The following is an 18,618-nucleotide window of genomic DNA, read 5'->3' as shown; positions in this document are numbered from 1 at the left end:
GTGATCTCTTTTGGGATCCCCTCTCTTGAAAAAAGCTAGATCAGACATGTGACTGTCTGCTAGGCCTTGATTTTCTTGAGTGGATAACTTGTGACCTTGTAGCATAATAATCATGTACTCCCAGTATGTATTTGTATCCAACGCTAGGCATGGTAACTGGCACTGTGGGCATGCTTTATGATACTGGACCATGTCTGCAAATTGCTGTGGCCTATAAAATCGGGACACTTCTTGAAAATGTTCTCAGTTGACCTGCCCAAGGAATGGAATGGCACAGCTGAAGAACTGTGATCTTTCATTACGATATTAACCTAAGATTAAGGAGAATGGAAATCTCAACTAAATATAACGCTAAACACTAACAAACCCAAGATAGTAATGTGTACTGGCACTATCAAGTGGAGTTTATGGTTAACATACCAGGTAATGAAACTAAACAAACAAAGGTGCGGCAATGAGATGGCTAGGAAATGAGCAGGTACATAAGGGACAAATAGCACAGATGAGTCCACTTTGTCACACAAACCGGATCTTTTCCCAACTTTGACTTTCAAGAAGTTTAAAAAATGACAACTTGATCGTAATTTTACAGTGGCAGGTTCAATGGCCAAGTTGCTAAAATATTTGAAGGCAAGAATATAAAGATGTGATGAGTGCCTTTCCAGGAAACACATTTCTTAAAGTCCACCACTCACAGCCTACTAATAAGTTTTGAGGGAAAAAAGTGAGCCCAGCCTAGTACACCCTGTTTTGTTTCTGCAAGATGCCTTTCCCTCTCCATCTCCCTCCTCACCAGGAACATGTGATAGCTATCGAGGACGTCGAGCTGTTTCACTCAGGATGTCTCTGGAAAAGCATGTGGGCGATAATGATGGAGCGAGAGAGAGAAGGAAAGAAAGAAAAGAAAGAAGAAAAAGAAAGGTCCCTGAGGGCTTTAGGGGCCTGCTAAGCAGCTTGATGGCTGCAAACTGCATCACAGTCCACATGTGCAAACATTTAAGATATCTCCTCTTGTAATGGGGTCACCATGGCCCCTCTCTGGATGCACGGAGCACCGACACTCACTTCCTCTGCTTTTTAAACAACTGGCTAAGTAGTCCTGACCGGCACTAGGGTTTTACTTTGAAAAATAAGCAGGATTTTAATGTTATTAGTAGGGTATTTCTTTCTTTTTATGGCTAATTTGTGTGTTTGCTGCCCACAGAGTTTGCATTACATGAATTTAGCTTCCAGTGAGTTTTACTTAGGTCTGAATTGCTATATTAAACCCACACTGGTTTGCAGAAGTAAAGCTTAGGGCACCAGAGTGATTTTGTAGGTATACTTGGTTTAGGTTTGGCTTGAGTTTATATGCTGCACCTGAGATAAACAGTTTTATGCACAGCATTGAGGAACGCATCTCTCTACTCCCACCCTGTGGACACTATGTGTGTTTTAACTGCAAAAGCAACACAAGAGCTCACTGATGCCTGTGAGCAGTGATGAGAGGAAAACTTCAAACACAGTTTGAGGGGTTATGGTTCAGGGCTAGGAGGAAGTGGCAAGAGTCTGGGGATTAAAATGGAACAAGGCCGGAAGAGTCTGGGTGAGATCTTTATTTCAGGCACGGAAAGAGAGCCTCTTCCTCTGGTGGCGCCAGTCCTCTGCCACTGTTCCATTTCCTCTTCCTCCTGGGTCTCTGTGCATCCGACTGAGGACTGAAGACCTCTCCTTGTGTTTGGCTGAATCTCATCTCCATAACCCCCTCATCAGTTACTGTTTCTGTAAAACTCAGCCCCCAGAGAAGGTCTGTCGATCCATCAGTCACCTCCAGTTCCAAAGCTCTAGATGTTGTTCCCAACTATGTTTTCTGGGAGCAAGTACAGGAAAAAACACTATGATCTTTCTGGTAAAAATGAATGGAAGTTGTATTTTCAAGAAAAAAAAAAATAAAAACTAAAATCCACCTAAATCCAGGCCCTAATTCTCTGGAACCCAGCCAATTTCTCACACTCCCACAGCATACCAGAAATTTCCTTCAAATTAGTTTTTCTCATTCATTTTATTCCAAAAGTATCAGAGAGGCTATAGAAAAGTATCAGTTACAGTTTGATTTAAATTCCCAGATGTACAGATGATGGCTGTTTGATTTATAGAGATGCAAATAGGGCAACATAACCAGACCTGTTTGTTGCAATTGCCGACCATATAAGCTCAAACTACTTTTCCATGTTGCAAAGCGTTAAGGAAATGTAATAAACTGCTGCGAGTCAACGTCTACCCCAACACGAGAGCGGTCTCTGACACACACACAGTTAACAGGGACATTTACTGATTTGGTGCACATTGATTTGCAGATTGGCTCTATGCTGTCAGTGCCTTGCTTTTTGACTTTCCCGTCATTCATACTGTTTTTATAAGTGTGTTCATTTTTCAGTCGACGTGCTGCTTGTGCTCAGGAGAAACCTGAAATTGGGGGTTCATAAGTATTAGATTTTTAAAAATTGGATACTGTAAATATTTCTGTTGTTCTGATTGAATTTTAGCTGGCGTCAGATATTTTGTATACGAATCATGGCTGGGCCATATGATGCATCTAAACCAGAACAAATGATTACTCCCCAAATCACATACTACTGTAGTCATATTGTGTGTTTACTATATTATTGCAGGTTTTATGAAATTCCCAACCTTTTGAAAACTTGGATATGACCATGCACACTATACTTTTCCAGACAGGTAAAACAAAAGCATATCGGCTGCTTTAAAACAAAATAGCACCACAACAATCCTTATAAATCACTTTTCTTTATTTAAATCAGCATTAGGCAGTTATGCTATGAACAATACAGGAAATAAAAACAAAAAGACAGTGAAAACAAAACAAAACAAAAAACATGAGAGATCCAGTTAACATTAACTGCACTTGGCACTGGATAGACGTTCATGGAAAAGAAAAAAAATATACACATTTGTCATACTCAAAATAGAAGTGCCTCCAATATACATTATGTGGACCGTTGGGAGTGAAAGACTAGAGAACTTAAATACTAGTCTCCACAGCATTTCAACATCAATAAAATACCGTCATTTCCCCATGTTGTGTTACTCTACGCCCAGTTCCAAATCAGTCTCACCCAAAGCTCCAACTCCCTCAGCACTTTGGTAGATCTGAAGGAATCTGATAGGTGAGGCATTATAGCATCGCCCAACTTGCCATAATATTGCTACAACTGCTTGCACCCATTCATTCGGCTAAAGATCTATGACCACAGAGGAGGTAGAGGCCAAGTTGTTTGATGAGGAACAAATTGTAAATGACCCCGCCACCACCCTTGAACCCCAATGTACCGTCACACAACAGATGTCAAGTTCAGGGGCTTTGCTTGTGTGTTCGTCCCTTGTAAATCACCATCAATTCTTCATAAAAAACATGGAGGAACTTCTCTTCTTCTGTTATCACATTATACTCCATTTACAATGGTAGTAGTGCACAGCAAAAAAAGTAAAAGAAAAAAAAAGACAGTTAAAAAAATTAAACTCAAAGATATAAATTGAACTCATACATCCAACAAAAGGAAAAGCAAAAGAAATCCCTCTCCCGGAAAAGAAGAATCATGATATCATTTATAAAAACCGACATAAAAAGGTGATCAGTCCTGACTGAATTGAAACGTTTTATGAAAGCGGCCCGTGGCTGTTTGTGGTGGACCCTGATTGTGATATTATAGAGGGTTAAGAAGTTGCTTAGAAACTTTGCATCAACTCATTACCTAACTTTCCCTCCACAGGTTAACCAGGGGAGGAAACTAACTTTCTGTAAAGTCAGCCACAAAGTCTGGTGGATTCCAAAGTTTACTAGCCACTGTCACCGTTTACCTGACACATTTAATTTATCACAAACACAAACCTCCAAACACGTGTTAGTTGCTTGTCTAAGTGGCACCTAGAACCAATTTCCAGCTATGTCAATTTCCCACCCTGGTTTTAATCCTTAACCATTAGCAGACAAGTGAAAATCAGACCTCAATAAGTGAGCAGGGCAACATCACCCTTCTACTCCAAGCACAAGAACGGTAGGGGCTTGGAATATAATCTGCACAGAGGGGATTGCTTCTCGGAGCTTGTTTGGAAAGTGTCAGCCAATCCCAAACCAGGAGAGAGCAGAGAAGGAGAGGAAAAGTGGAGAGAGAGAAGAGAAGGGAGGCAACGGCAAGATTCCCTCTGATGTTTGGGGAGTATCAAGAGCCGAAAAAGAGAGGAAGATGGATAAATAGATATATACTCTGCGAAGGGGGCGGGGTAGAGTGTGTGTATGTGTGAGTGTGGGTGGGTGTGTGTGTGTGTGTGTGTGTGTGTGTATGTGTGTGTGTGTGTGTGGAGTCTGTCCGTCCAGTGCTTTATCTGACGGTGACCCCTAGTTTCTCCAGCACGCGGACTCCCTTCTCCTGGTACTCCTCCCGGGTGAGCCAGAAGTTGTCCTTGTCCTTCATGATGTCAGCAAGCACGGCTCCACCAAGGAACACCATGTGCTTGCGCCTGGGAGGGTCCTCGATGCGAATCTTAAATTTCTACAAGACAGGGACACAGAGAAAAATAGAAGGAGGCTCGAAAAAGAAAACAAAGTCCCAGAGATTGGTGTAGTCTAAGACTATGTTCACACTGCAGCAGAAAAAATATACCAGTTCTCATCTGAGGTTTAAGGCACTGACATGTGTTCACAATGTGTTGGTTCACAGTGGTATTAGTCAATTCACATTAGTATTTATCTCCTAAAGTACCAGTCATCTAAAAATATCAGAGATGTGTGACAGTTTGGAATTGAGCATGAAACCCTGCAGTGTCAACGCAGCCTTAGGATATACTTACAAAAGATTTCAAAACATCATCTGTGTGCCTTGATGGAGATGCCACACATTTCTGTGACTTTTCAAGGCAAGTATATGGGAATACCAGCACCATGAACATATTTAGAATGTCATTCCAAAATTAGACATTCACTATTCAACAAAAGAGTTGCTCATGAATTCAGTTTAGGCATGAATGTAAAGCACATAATGGATAAATGTTTAATTTTTCAGTCCCTATTTCCAAAATAAATATTTACCAATTGGAACCACCTATGTTGTGTTTTGTTGAGAAGTAATAAAAATGTGTGAGCATTTGGCGCCATCTGGTGCCGGTCTGAATACAATGCACCAGTCTAAAAGTGCATTACTTCATTCTGCTGCTTTGCTGCTCTTAAAACTTACACAGAGGTATATTTCAGACAATTATGTGTCAAACTGGTGGTCGTATAGAGTCTATCTTTGTGCTGATCATGCACACTTGAGCTATAATGAATGAACCAATTCTTTTCATTATTTCTTTGTTTTTAAAACACCGCAGAAGCAGCAACCCACATCTTGACAGTTTTAAAGCTCATGCCTCAGTACAACTCCACACACCGCGTGCAGCAACATAAATGTGTTACAGGTATGTGTTACTCTAGCACAAGCACTGATATCTCACCGAGAGCTTGTCCACATCCCCCTTAAGCACACGCTCCAGGTACAGCTGCTTGAGTTCCCTCTCCAGCCGAGAGGGCAGGCCGGGGTACATGGTGGAGCCTCCTGATAACACAATGTGTTTGTAGAACTCCGCTCTGTGTGGGGAGGGAAGGACGGAGGAAAGGGGGAAAGAGAAGAGGCAGACAGCGAGGGAGGCGAGAGAAAAATTACACACAAAGTATTGGTGCCAGTTTTTCTCCCCAACTAGCAGGGCTCCTACACATTTTCCATTCTTTCCCCCCTGCACACTGTACACTTTAACTGCTTATTGTTTTAAACTTTTGAATACAAATGAAAATCGTCAAATAGATCCCATAACTTACATATAACCCACAGTGAAGTATTGAGTTTCCAGGCTTATATTTTCATGTACTTTTCTACTCTTTTACATACATTAAAACAAATTAAGTACTTTTCCATGCAGGAACTCTGGACTTCAGAGAATATTTGGTTTGATGGCTGAAAACCTCTCTTGCTAGAATGTATGCTGTGCTGTGATAACCCCCATTTTGCATCTCTGTGCGAATCTGTATGATTCAACCTGGAGTGAAAATGAATGTGTGTTTGGAGCCTTACCTGGTGTCTATATCGGCTGCCTGGATGGTGTTGAAGAGCAGCTCGGCCACTCCGACTCCCTCCACATTGATGAGGTGGGGCTGGAACAGAGCTTCAGGGGCCTCGAACCGTTCCCCTCCTACCTTGATCACCCGGCCATCAGGCAGCTGGTGATGTGCAAGAGTGGGAGGGTGGGATCAGGGCAAAAAAAAAGTTTTAGTGTATGGTGTCTGTGAATGGATAGGATTTGAAGTATGACTGAGCACGTACAGAGGTAGCAGATATGAACATCTAATACAAGTGTGTAAAGACTGTCTTAGTGTGTTTGCAATGTATGTGTTGTTTTGTTGTCCTTGTGCCATATGTGTTGTTGCATTTTAAGAATAAAACTGTCCTAGATTCTGATCAAACTGTATAATGAGTTCACAGGTTACATTTTGAGTAAAGTGAATGTGTGTGTCTATAAAAGGCTTCATTCAGCTGAGGCCAGTGGGAGGAAGTGGAGCCCAGCCACCGCCGCACTGAGGCTGCACAGGAAATGATGTAACACTCAGTTCAGGGCTTTTCGGCCACAGTTACATTGCCCTCCTTGTTTCAGCACACGCACATCTGCACACACACACACAAATGATACACTGACATTTTCACACACACGCCCACACTCACCCAAACACACACGCTCACATTTAGGACTAAGACACAACACACGTTGGGTAAGGCATGCAGTAACACAGACATTCAGGCCTACGTTTAGATTCTGTGGTTCCCTCTGCAGGGAAAAGGGCCTTGGAAAGAAAAGCAAGCCGAGTGGAGGAGTGTTCCACCTCCATATGTTTTACTCCCAGAGAAAACAGTTAGTCAGCAGCGCTGCCTCGTCCTAATGCAGCCAACAGAGCCAACACAGGGCATGTGGTAGTCTACTTAGCTCGCTGCAGAAACAGATTTAGTTACCCCATCAGTTTTGGTTACTTGAAAAATACTGCTACTTTTGAATAACAAATCCCTTTGGGAGGTCCTCTTTCTAAAATGATGCTATTTTAAGCTGAAATATGATTCTGTGTGCATGTGGTATGTATAAATCGGGCTCCTTTTAAAACAAAATGTTCTTTAAAAAAAAAAAAAAAAGAGAGAGAATCCCCTGAAGGCTTTATATTGGAGATGTGTTGCTATTCTAGGTAAAACAGACGAACTAAAAAACAGCTGCTTAACACATCTAACCAAATATGGATGTTCCCCTTTTTGTGAGTCAATAGAAAAGAACTAGGAGAAGTAACCAACACTCTCAAAAAATTAATGATCTGGGTGTTTAATTCAGCAGTCGCTACACGTGTCTGAGTGACTACTTGTTTTTTCCAGTTTCAGTAATTCTCAACTCATGAAAGTCTTTTGACTTTTACTTTTTTGAGTTGTATATTGTGTCAGCCTCATTGTGTCCTTGTCTCCATTGTATTGAGCAAAAATTTACTCAATAGAATAGAGTTTTAATTAATCTTAACTGTTAATAATTTCACAGTTCCTCACTATTTTTCCCATCACTCTGATTCTATAGTTTAGCTCTGTGTGAATAAAGTAATCAATCATCAACACACTCTTTTCATATTGACATAGGAAGAAGGCAATCTTTTCAGGGGCTTGGTGATGGTGAGGCTTGTGTGCAGTGTCCATGTGAGGGCAGCAACACATTTTCAGCTGAACTCTACAGTGGCAGCTGTGCTTAGACACCTGTATGTAGCATGTGTCTTAATATTTGTGTCGGTGTGTGTCTCTCTACCGTGTATGACTCCACCAGCACAGTGGTCTCCAGTGCCAGCTTCTGCTCCTGCTCAATGTTGTAGCCAACGTAGCACAACTTCTCCTTCATCATGCGAACAGTCTCAAAGTCTGCGGAGTGGTTGAAGGCGTAGCCCCTCAACAACAACAACTGGACAAAGACAGATGGAAAGAAGACAGTGGGAGAAGGAGGATGGAGGAGGGCACAAGTTGTGGGGAGGAAAATAAAGGGGAAAAAATAGACAATGTGGAGGGTCAGAAGCTGTGATTCTTTAACCACTTGTTTATTGTGATTCCTTGGTAGAATTACTGTAAATAAAAGGAGATGATGGTAGAGTTAATTTGAAACATCTAACCACTGGTGCTGCTAGTGTCTCTACAATTAAGACCATATTTCCCTATAACTTCTTTAAAAGGAAGCTGTTGTTTGCCCCTACTGGTTTTGTTTGTTTACATCAATTATATATATGAAGACAAAGATTCATCAAATTTGTCCCCTTTGTCTTATAATTAATGTGTTAGTCATTTCTGTTAAAATGCAAAAATTTGATTCTCATTTCCATCCTCACCTACAGCATAACCTGATGTACAAGTTACATTAATTTTTGTTGCTATATTCCCTTGTCCTTTGTTGTTCTATAACACACTGTTATGAACTGGGTTTGCTGTATGTGCTCATGAGCCGCTGGATACCTTGATGAGGTAGCGGGTGATGTCCCTGCCTGCGATGTCCAGGCGCCGTGTCAGGTGGGGCAGACTGAAGCCCTCGTACACCGGACAGATGTGTGTTACACCGTCACCCGAGTCCACCACCACACCGGTGAGAAGGCCTAAAACACAACACACACAAACACACACACACACAAACACACACACACACACACACACACACCTTTAGCGTTAATCATCTACAACTCTGCACAGCTAGGTGTGTCTATGTTTGTGCAGGAAGTTCATCCAATGTGTGCTTTGGGCTACTGGCTGTTAGCCTTGTCAGGTGGGTAAACAAACCAAAACTGGAACGATAACAGGTCTAATGTAACAATTAAATCTTAATAAAAGCTCACTGGGTGGTAATTAACTAGACAGGCCAAGCAGTAGGGCTGTTAACAAAAATTGGACAGGACTGTATGTTCCAGAAAGACCTGAATCCAGGTGTAGTAGGTGTAAATGTTTCTCATTGTTGACTTTTTCCCCACTTGGTGTACCAGTTGTTTGGGTTTTCATACATCAGAACAATTCAGATAATGTAATTTTAAAGTTCACTTGCTGGTCCAGGGATTCTGCAAAATACGAAGACATGTTTCTTAAGAAGGTATCTAAACCACTTTGCTGACTAGGACGCAACTGTACACTTTTGTGAGGTAGTAATTACACAAGTCTGTAATACAATTTACATGTTTTTTTGTTTGTTTGTTTTTTAAAATAACTGTGCTGCCTAATTGCACACAGTGGTGTTCATACCTTGAGCATACAAAGTCAGCACGGCTTGAATAGCAATGTAGACTCCTGCAAACTGGTAGGTCTCAAACATCACCTGCAAAAGAGTATGGATGATATGAGACGGGAAGAGCTACTGTTACTTTTTCTTTATAAAACAAAATAAATGTCTGGCAACACAAGAAAAAAAATTAGCTCTGCAGCTAAAAGTTACACAAAATAGTAATATAGGCATCAAACTGTTTTTTGGAAAAGAGCTTTCATATTGTGGTTAGGTATTTTCCAAATTGGTTGGTGGGGTCAACAAATTTACCAGCCACAGATAAAACGCATCCATATATTGCCAGAGAATGTCACTTATTTCCCAACCTGTTAGCTAGGCCACTCTTCAAGAGATAAATACAGTACATAAAATCTGCATACACTGCTCCGGCATACAAATAATGACCACATGGCTGGCTGTGAATACAAATGCTCCCCGAGTGTAAGGTTTAACATCCTTTGTTCATGTCATAAAAAACACTTTCAGCATACAGTGTTACTACACTTAAAACAGTGTGCTTCCTAACATGTTTTTTTTTTTTTCAGTTCCCTATTGATAAAGTTTGACTTTCTGTGATTAGTGCTCTTTTCTTTGTCTGTTTTGTTTCCCTCACATTAACACAGAACATAACAAGCCATACACACAGACACAAACACACCTCAATGATTTTCTCGCGGTTCTTGGTGGGGTTCATGGGCGGCTCGGTCAGCAGAATCTTGCAGTTGCGGGAGTCGATGTTGAGCTTCTCGGGGCCAAAGGTGTAGTCCCACAAGTGCTTCATGTCGTCCCAATTCCTGACAATGCCGTTCTCCATGGGGTAGTTGACCTCCAGCATGGAGCGCAGCTCGCTGGCCTCGTCCCCCACCATCAGGTCCTGCAGGGAGCGGTCAAAGGGCAATATGTAGAGGTAAGAAGCAGGACTGGGTTATCCCTAACTTTGTCAGTATCCAGGTTCTATCATTTCAGAGTCACTGGAAGTAAGGATGAACAGCGAGCACTGGTTATAATATTTTAAAAATGTGGTTCTGTACTCTCCTTCAATAAAAAACGGGCAATATTTGGGGGCAGGGGAGGGCTGCTCTTTGTCCACCTTGCTCAGACTGAGACAATAACATCAATACCAATTTCATCCCTGTGCCCCTTTCCAGTATCGCAACGGCTAAGTTATTTAATGAATGAAACTGGTATCATCTGTCTCTGGGTAAGAGACAAAAAGTGAATTTCTCCAAAACTCATTGTGTTCCTCTAAAAGTGAACACACACTGCATTTAAGAGGGCTCCATCTGAAATTTTAATGAATCATACAAAACTTGATTAATTTCTTCAATAAAAATATTACACTAAAAGTAAGTTCTTATTGTAAGAATTCAACATTTTGAAGATTCAAAACCTTTCAATTAGTACTCGTACCATAACATGTAATTTTTTGAAATACCCAACAATACCAGGACATGATGGGTGGTTAAAAAGATTACCATCAGTTATTAATAAAAGTGTATTTTTAATTTCTGTGTGAATGGTAGACCATGGAAAGGTGTCACAACCATATTTCATATTCTGTAAGAAACAAAAAAGATTCTTGACATAGCCAACAGTGCTGACTGACAGCAAAGATGGAGCATTTCTCAGCCAAGGGCAAGAAAATCAGTACATTCAACGAACCAACTTGTACTGCTGGTCTTCTCTACTTGAAATCGGCAAAAGCAGAATAACTGGATGGCCAAGCTATTACTTGCTCCATCTGCCAAGATGGGGGCCAATGCAGCTGTCTTTTCAGAGCATACCCAAAGCAGCTCACCACTTTTAAAACTCTGTTTTCTTGCATGCACAACAAGACACCAGTTCCCATGCATTCAGTCCTGGAGCCACTCTTGTTTCTGTCTAGTTACAGCAAACAGTCATTTTAGCACCATTCAATTAAAAAAAAAACAATCAACTAGCTGCATGCAAGGCAGCCTGGCGATGTAAATAACTATTGGGTTAGCTTAGTGTTAGCCACATAGTCAAGCATCTCACATTCCACCTGGAGACATCAAAAGCCTACCGAGGGCAGACATTTTATGAGATCACCCTGTGTGCTTTGGTATTAACAGAAAACCAGTAACTGGCACTGCCTGCATATGGTTTCCATTTAGGGGGAAAATGACAAAAAAATAAATATATAAATAAACACATGTGTTTCCGTTTCAAACTGTCAGCTATCTGCCAGCATTAATTGGGGACACTTCCTCTTCACTTGTAAAAAGGTGAAACATTCATACAGTGAAGCCAATGCTTTGAACTTGACATTCCCTAACCATAATATGTTCATGACCTAATTCACTCCTATTAATAGCACTATAATGCATACACACGTTGAATAATAATAATAATAATAGCTAACCACTCTAGCTGCAGCTAACATTAGTTTAAGTTCCTTTTAAGTGAAAACTGCTGTGATTATTATCAGTCTTTAAATAGTATCAGGACTGAGGAGGAGTAGCCGTCATGATGCACTAGCAGAACATCAGAGGCTTGGAGAATGGAACCTGTCCAAAATCTGTTTTAGCACTCCATCAATAACAGCTGGCCTATGATTCATCACAGCCATTTATGCAACACTTACAGCCTGTACAGAGCTGCTAGTGCAGTGCGTTTGTGTGAAGCATATATAAAGAGTGTAAGTGTATATCTGGTTGCCTGACTCTTCTTTGGAGAACAATACTCCTCAATACTCCTCAAATCCTCAAACTAGTCAGGGGGTAGAGGAATTAAATAGTCTTGTGAGTAGACAAGAAGTAAGATGACAAATGAAAACAGGACAAAAATTTTCAAACAAAAAACAAAGAGAGATAGCTCATTTTCAACAGAGATCCAAACATGGCATCAATTTCTACAGCAGGCAAGAACAGGAGGCACACACCAACCTGCACTTACCATCTTCTGGGCATTCTACTTCACCATGGGGGGACAAAACATGGAGGAGGAGGAGGAGGGTAGATATAAAGAAAATGAATAAAGAACTAAAAAAAAAAAAAAAAAAGAGTACGAAAAAACTAGAGAAAGGCAGAGTCAGGATTCATGCAAAATAAATGTGAAGAAATAAATAATAAATCGCCAAATGTCATCTTCCTGACCAAAAACATATTAACAAGCAACAGATTTGACTGTGCTCATAGCAGGCATTAGGGCTACAATATTTAACTAACTGAGCCATCAAGTATTTTAAATATGCATATGGGCACTCGTATTTAATAGCAGGACTATAAAACCAGATGGGATTAATTATCATATATTAATTTGGTTATCCGTCTCTAAGGTCAGAGATGAAGCATGGAATCTCACTGCAAAATCATTTAAAGCTCAAAGAGCTTGTCTTTCTCATGACAAACTCTAAATGTTGTAGATTTGATAAGAAACTGCCTTTACTTTGCTTTTTACACTGTTGTTTCTGCGCAGCTTTTATTTCACTCTTCATGCTGTTTTTTTTTTTTGTTTTTTTTTTTGGCCTGGTCCACCTGGAGATAGAGATTCAGCATGTGTAACATATACAAACGTATCTAAACTAGTTGTGTCCCAGCAAGACTCTGGCATTTTAAGCTGCCAAACCAGGCCTCCTCTTGTTCACAGTCTGCTGGCTGTGTTGCATCTATATTTTACTGAAGTGAGGACAATTGGGTGTCAAGTCGTGCTTATTTTTCCACAAACAACTCAACTTGTATCTTGAGGAACTTTAATGCGCCGTATATATCCCCTTTCTATACATGTAGGCCAACTGTAGTCAAACATATCAGACAGGCTATCTCCAAGACATTTTTTCAGTGACATTTGTTTAGCATCGCTGTCCTGTGAAAACCACTTATCTCCAAAACATGAAGAAATACCGTCTTGTTATTAGCTTCAAGGCTGTGCACTTTTCAGTTTATCTAATTAAATTTTGAAAAACTGTAATAAACCTAGGGGTGCAAAACTCTGAATTCATAGAGGAGAAGCCAAATTCTCAAATTAAGGAAAAACATGAGTATCACCAAAATTGGAGATGTATGGTTTTCACTGAACATTATGTATCCTCTGTTTTGTTTCATAACATGGTGATAAATGCCTATACTAAGCAAAATCTTGGGATTTATTTGGCTCAAATACGCAGCAGACCCTTTAATGGTCTGACAAAATTAGAGGTTATGTGTCTCTCAAAAGCTGAGGCTCTGTGTGTATGGCTGCCAGCTGCATATCTCCTGCGGCCTCACCAACACAAACAGACTGCACAGAGACGATGTAGCCAGCGCCTTATTCTCAATAGGACTTAATGGTTCAAATATAACGGTAATTGCGGGAACATCGAGGGGGCCGATCCTTACCTTGATCTCAATATTTCCCACTTTGGCTGTTGAGCGAATGATGGGCCTTCCAACAAGTGCAGGGAAGATGTGCTCGGGAAAGTTAGAGCCTGCATAGCCACACTTGACAAACTACAAGAGAGGGACATGGAGACAAAAAACAAAGAGGAAGTGATGAGGAAACAGTAAGGCACTGATGAGAAACATGATGCAAAATAGCAACACAACTTGGTAGCTGTTCAGCGGGTAACAGTGGTCTTATTCTTAGTGCTTAGGCAGCTTTACAAACATAAAAATCCAGTGCAATGACTTCAGCCCAGTCAGGAAAAGTCTGATATCGCTTTCCAACTCAAGAAGCAAGATGATTTGACTGCCTGATGGTTGGGCGGTACAATGCTTTTACAGTATGAGCGTGCACTTCCTCATAACTGTGCCATCCAAAAACGTACCGCTATTTCTATCTTTGGCAAACAAATCTGCAGTGTTGGAGCTTTGGCACCCAGCAACAATGAAGGCACAGAGATTTTGGCAGACAAGTGACTGGTTGGCTATTTTCTGAGAGCTGTAGCGTGCTTAATTAACAATGCATATTGTTGACCAATAAGAGCACTGATTAAAACCTGGAAGAATTATTTGCACAACAAGAGTTTTTCAAAGGGAATTTGAGAAATTACAACACTATTGACAGTTATGATGATCTGGGTAATTTTAGGTGTTTTGTTAAATTACATTTTCAACAAGTTTATACAGATAGATAGATAGATAGATAGATAGATAGATAGATATTATGTTAAGAAATTAAGAAATTCAGAAACTCAATTCTTATTCCACTTGACTTTTAAACATCAACCTTACACTGAAGTGAGAATCATGTCACACAAACACTGCTTAAGAAATTTCAATGTACCATGCATTTTTTATGTAGGTATATGATGTTTAATAGACCACTATTACTACTAAGAATAATAATAACTATGATTATAAACAAAAGTGTAGAATTGTAGTCATTTATTTATCTATTAGACTATTCATCTATTTATTTAAATATGTAAAGCTTTAATGGATTTTAATTATGGACTCTTATTTGGTGGGCCTCAGAAATCTATAGGCTATATTCAAACAGTTTCCAATCATCACTTTGCATGCTTATGACCTTTTGCAAATTGGCAGTGGCAAATACTTAAATACCATGCCAGCCAATTCTATTATTACAATTTTATTCAAACCAAGCGCTTCCAGATGAACATGCTTACAGGTGTGGTTCACCTACCATTTTGGTAGAAGAATCATCTATCAGCCTATTTTATCAGTATTAGCATTGCATGCATGTATGTTTGCAACTGAGAGTTAAAATGTCAGCTTTTGCACTGGAGTTAGCAGTAACCTTTTTTTCAACTGGCATAAAAGCACCCCCCCGCCCTCCAAAAAAAAAAAAAAAAAAAAAAAGTGAAACAGGATACCATGGCTTACAGATGTGTGTCTTACTGAAATAAATGACCGCGGCTGATAATAATCTCACTTCCTCTTGATTTGTCAAATCAACCCTGACACAGTAAGATTTGTTTTTAGCTTCACACACAGCTCTTGAAAATGTTGTATGTCAAACAAAGTGCATTAGTCAGTGACATGCTGAGCCAACATCCTCTTTGTCTACTGAGGTGGTTTAGAAAGGAAGTCTCTACTCTCCAACTGAGCCTTCAGTAATGGGTTGTAATGAGTGAACCCTGAACAAAAATACAGAACTTAGAGTCTGTGAGAGCCAGGGTAGGAAATACACTATTTTGTCCGTGGTTCCCAAATTAATCAGCCAACTTCTTGCAAGCAGGAAAGCTTTCCAGCCACAGTGCAAACCTGAGCAGTTTAGTGTTGGTGGCTAGTGTTAATCCAGCTCACATACCATTCCCCAGCCAGCTAAACACACAATTTAAAACTCTGTACGTTACGTTTAAGCTCTTGTCTTAAACCTGTGCATTGGTGGAAATCAATGTGAGGCCCGGACACCTTCCTGACACTGACAGTTACCCAGGCAGGTGTGGCTAGCTGCCATACAGGAAAATACAAGGTTGTTCCTCTATTAGCAGGGCCTACACCGAGCTACTGCTGCTGAAACATACAGTCACTGCCTGGTGCAATGAATGCAAACCTCAACCAGGGCTCGTTTATCCGTGGCTTGTAGCTTGTGTGTGGCTGCTGCTGAACGAATGAAACCACTGACGCAGCTGCCAGACGGCTAGCTAACTTAGCGAGCAAACGAGAAAGCCAGCTGTGGAAATAGCTGTAAAGTAGACAGCTATGCTAGCTACCTTGGCTTCCTAGCTGTTCAGTAGCACATGAACCGTCACTAAGCTGCTTCTCTGGGGAGGTTTGGATAATGGAGCACGCTGTGTATTTGTTTATTCTGTTTTATAGTGTCGTTTTGGGTCAACATTGTTAACGGTTTCCATGTCGCCTTTGAATGAATGAGCAGGTTAGCTTGATACCGCTGCTTGCTAGCGAGCGAGCTAGCTGCCCACCCAGAAACGCTAGCTAGCTGACAGCACAGCAACTCCACTTCCTGTTTCAGCAAACCTTCGACATCACGGCACAATTTATCCTGGCCTAAACAGGGCTTGGATTGATAACATGTCAAGTTACGGTGGTATGCTTACCCCGGTTCCATTGTCACAGACCACTACTTTCCTTCCCTGGCTGTCCATTTTGTAAAACCTTGGTACCGCTGCACCTCCCTCAACTTTCCTCAGCAAGCCGGAAGACACACCAGCCCGGCCGAGAGGAAGGGAAGGGTCCTCATCCGGTGTGTGGCAGACACGGGCCTGCTCCAAAATCTCACAGGCACTGCTGAGCTTTTCCGCTTCAAACTTGATTACAGGCCATAAAAAGGTTGTCATGCAATAATAGTAGTAATTATACGTTATCAAAAAACAGTTTTATGCCGGTGATATTTTTTGCACATGTCAATTTCCTGTAGCAACTCTATCTCAAATTGCCTGATGTCACTGTGTTGTTTTTTTTTTGTTGTTTGTTTTATTAATTTTTAAGATTATTTTTTGGCATTTCTGTCTTATTTGATAGTGACAGTAGAGAGTGACAGGAAAGGCCGTGGAGACAGAGGGGATAACATGCAGCAAATGGCCTGGGCTTGGGGCCGCTGCACTAAGGACTCAGGTGGTATGCACAAAACCACTGTGGCACCTAACCTCTTAAAAATGCAGTAAAAATGCAATATACTGCATAAGAACTGCCATTTTTTTAATGTTATTTATTTATTTATTTATTCATTCATTTTGCTATTTTATTCAATTATAGATATGTAGATGCAGATTTTCAATGCCAAGACAGATCAAAACATAAGGCAGATAAAAGACTTAATGTTGAGTGTCAGCAGACCTGTAATCATCATTGTTCATTTCACTTTTTCAAGCCTGAGCATGAACTTTGTGTTTGAATCAATGAGCAAGAAAAGAAAAGAAAAAAAAAAAACATTATGCTTCTCATAGTTACTTGTATGGCATTCATTGTTACTGCTGCCTCAACACCCTGTGGGGGAAAAAATAAAACTTTCATGGCATTGACATCACAGTCTCAAGCAGGAGAATCATGATTGTGCTGAGATGAGAGAAAGGAGACTGCGGAGGAGATGGAGGAGCAGGCTGAGGAGGAAACAGAGGAAGAGATTGTGCTGGAGCTTGAGGAAATCATGCAGGAAGAGGATAATGAAGTCAGTGAAGAAACAGAAGATGACTACAACTATCCCTCTGATTTTGAAAGGTCCTCCTCGACCTCGGATCACAGTAATTCATCAAGGCCTCAGCAAGAGAGTCCTGAGTCATAGAGGACGTTGCAGAGGACATCGAAGAGCGTTCTGAAGCCCCCTTCAGATGGAACGTCTCCTTTCTCCAATCAAAGCCTGAGCAAGAGTGTAACAAATGTGATGAGCTTAAGGAAGCTTTAGAAAAAGAGAGAAAAGCCAGGACCTTTCTTGAGGAGGCCTTGGGAACTGAGATGGCTGCTAAAGCGCTCCATGAAGAAGGAAAGTGCTGACAGAGCCATTCTTAACATGGAAATTGAGAGCATGAAGGCACAAATTGCTGTTCTTCAGGATTCACTGAGAAAAGAGCAGAGCAACAATGCACAGCTCGCATGTAAAGTGAATGAAATGGCAGCTGAACGTCGGGAGGACAAGAATTTGATTAAGATGCTCCAAGAAGCTGCGGCCTCTAACCGTCACAAAAATGACCTGAGCATGACAGACACACAGGCTAAAAAGACTCTGTCCAAACTCCCAGCAGTAGGTGACAGCAAGAGGCAAACTTGGAGAAAACCAGTGAATCTGAGTCCTTGCATTTTAAAATACAGAATCTGCAAAGAGATATTGAAGCCAAGGACAATCTTCTGAATTTTTGGGAAAAACAAGCCAAACAACTGCCTGCAAACATCAAGGACAAATACATGAAAAGCTACAAAGTCCAGGAAGACCTCAAGGCTGCTCACTGCAAAAATGCAAAATCTTACCAAGATTATTTGTCTTATTTCAAGTCAAAAATGTCGTATTTCTAGTCAAAATATCTCATTACACTTAAAATAAGATGTGATCACCTCAGAAGTAACTTGTTTTTAGACAACTGTCTCTTGTTTCAAGTGAATTTTTACTTGAAACAATAAGACAAATAATCTTGGTAAGATTTTGTGTTTTTGCAGTGCTCTCTCCCAGCAGCAGTTTGTTCAAAAACAGCTTGAGGAATCAAGAGCAGCTTGCAGTGAACTTGAGCAGGAGAAGAAGTTCCAGCTACTCTACGAAGATGAACAGAAGCATAGCTCCCACTATGAGAAGCAAGCCAATCAAATTGCCTCTGCTCTCCAAGAAGAAAACACCATGTGTGAACAAAACCGCACTGAGCTCAACGAGGCTTTGCACAAACAGATAAAAACATTGGAGGAACATGAACAACTGGCTGCAGCACTGCAG

General features: G+C 40.8%; 1 protein-coding gene across 1 annotated transcript; it reads right to left on the bottom strand.

Moving 5' to 3' along the window:
* Positions 1-2,768: 2,768 nt before the first annotated feature.
* On the bottom strand, positions 2,769-16,458 carry LOC115373172 (actin-related protein 2-B). Its single transcript, XM_030071451.1, has 9 exons — positions 16,301-16,458; positions 13,674-13,784; positions 9,995-10,210; positions 9,318-9,390; positions 8,547-8,683; positions 7,855-8,004; positions 6,105-6,250; positions 5,491-5,623; positions 2,769-4,550 (listed from the first exon to the last, which is right to left on the bottom strand). Exons 1-9 carry the CDS (start codon positions 16,346-16,348, stop codon positions 4,380-4,382), a joined length of 1,185 nt encoding a protein of 394 aa, XP_029927311.1. The 5' UTR covers positions 16,349-16,458; the 3' UTR covers positions 2,769-4,379.
* Between the last annotated feature and the right edge of the window lie 2,160 nt (positions 16,459-18,618).

The sequence above is a fragment of the Myripristis murdjan genome, chromosome 15 (genome assembly GCF_902150065.1).
Source record: "Myripristis murdjan chromosome 15, fMyrMur1.1, whole genome shotgun sequence".
Lineage (NCBI taxonomy): Eukaryota > Metazoa > Chordata > Actinopteri > Holocentriformes > Holocentridae > Myripristis > Myripristis murdjan.
This window is presented reverse-complemented; position numbering and strand designations above follow the sequence as displayed.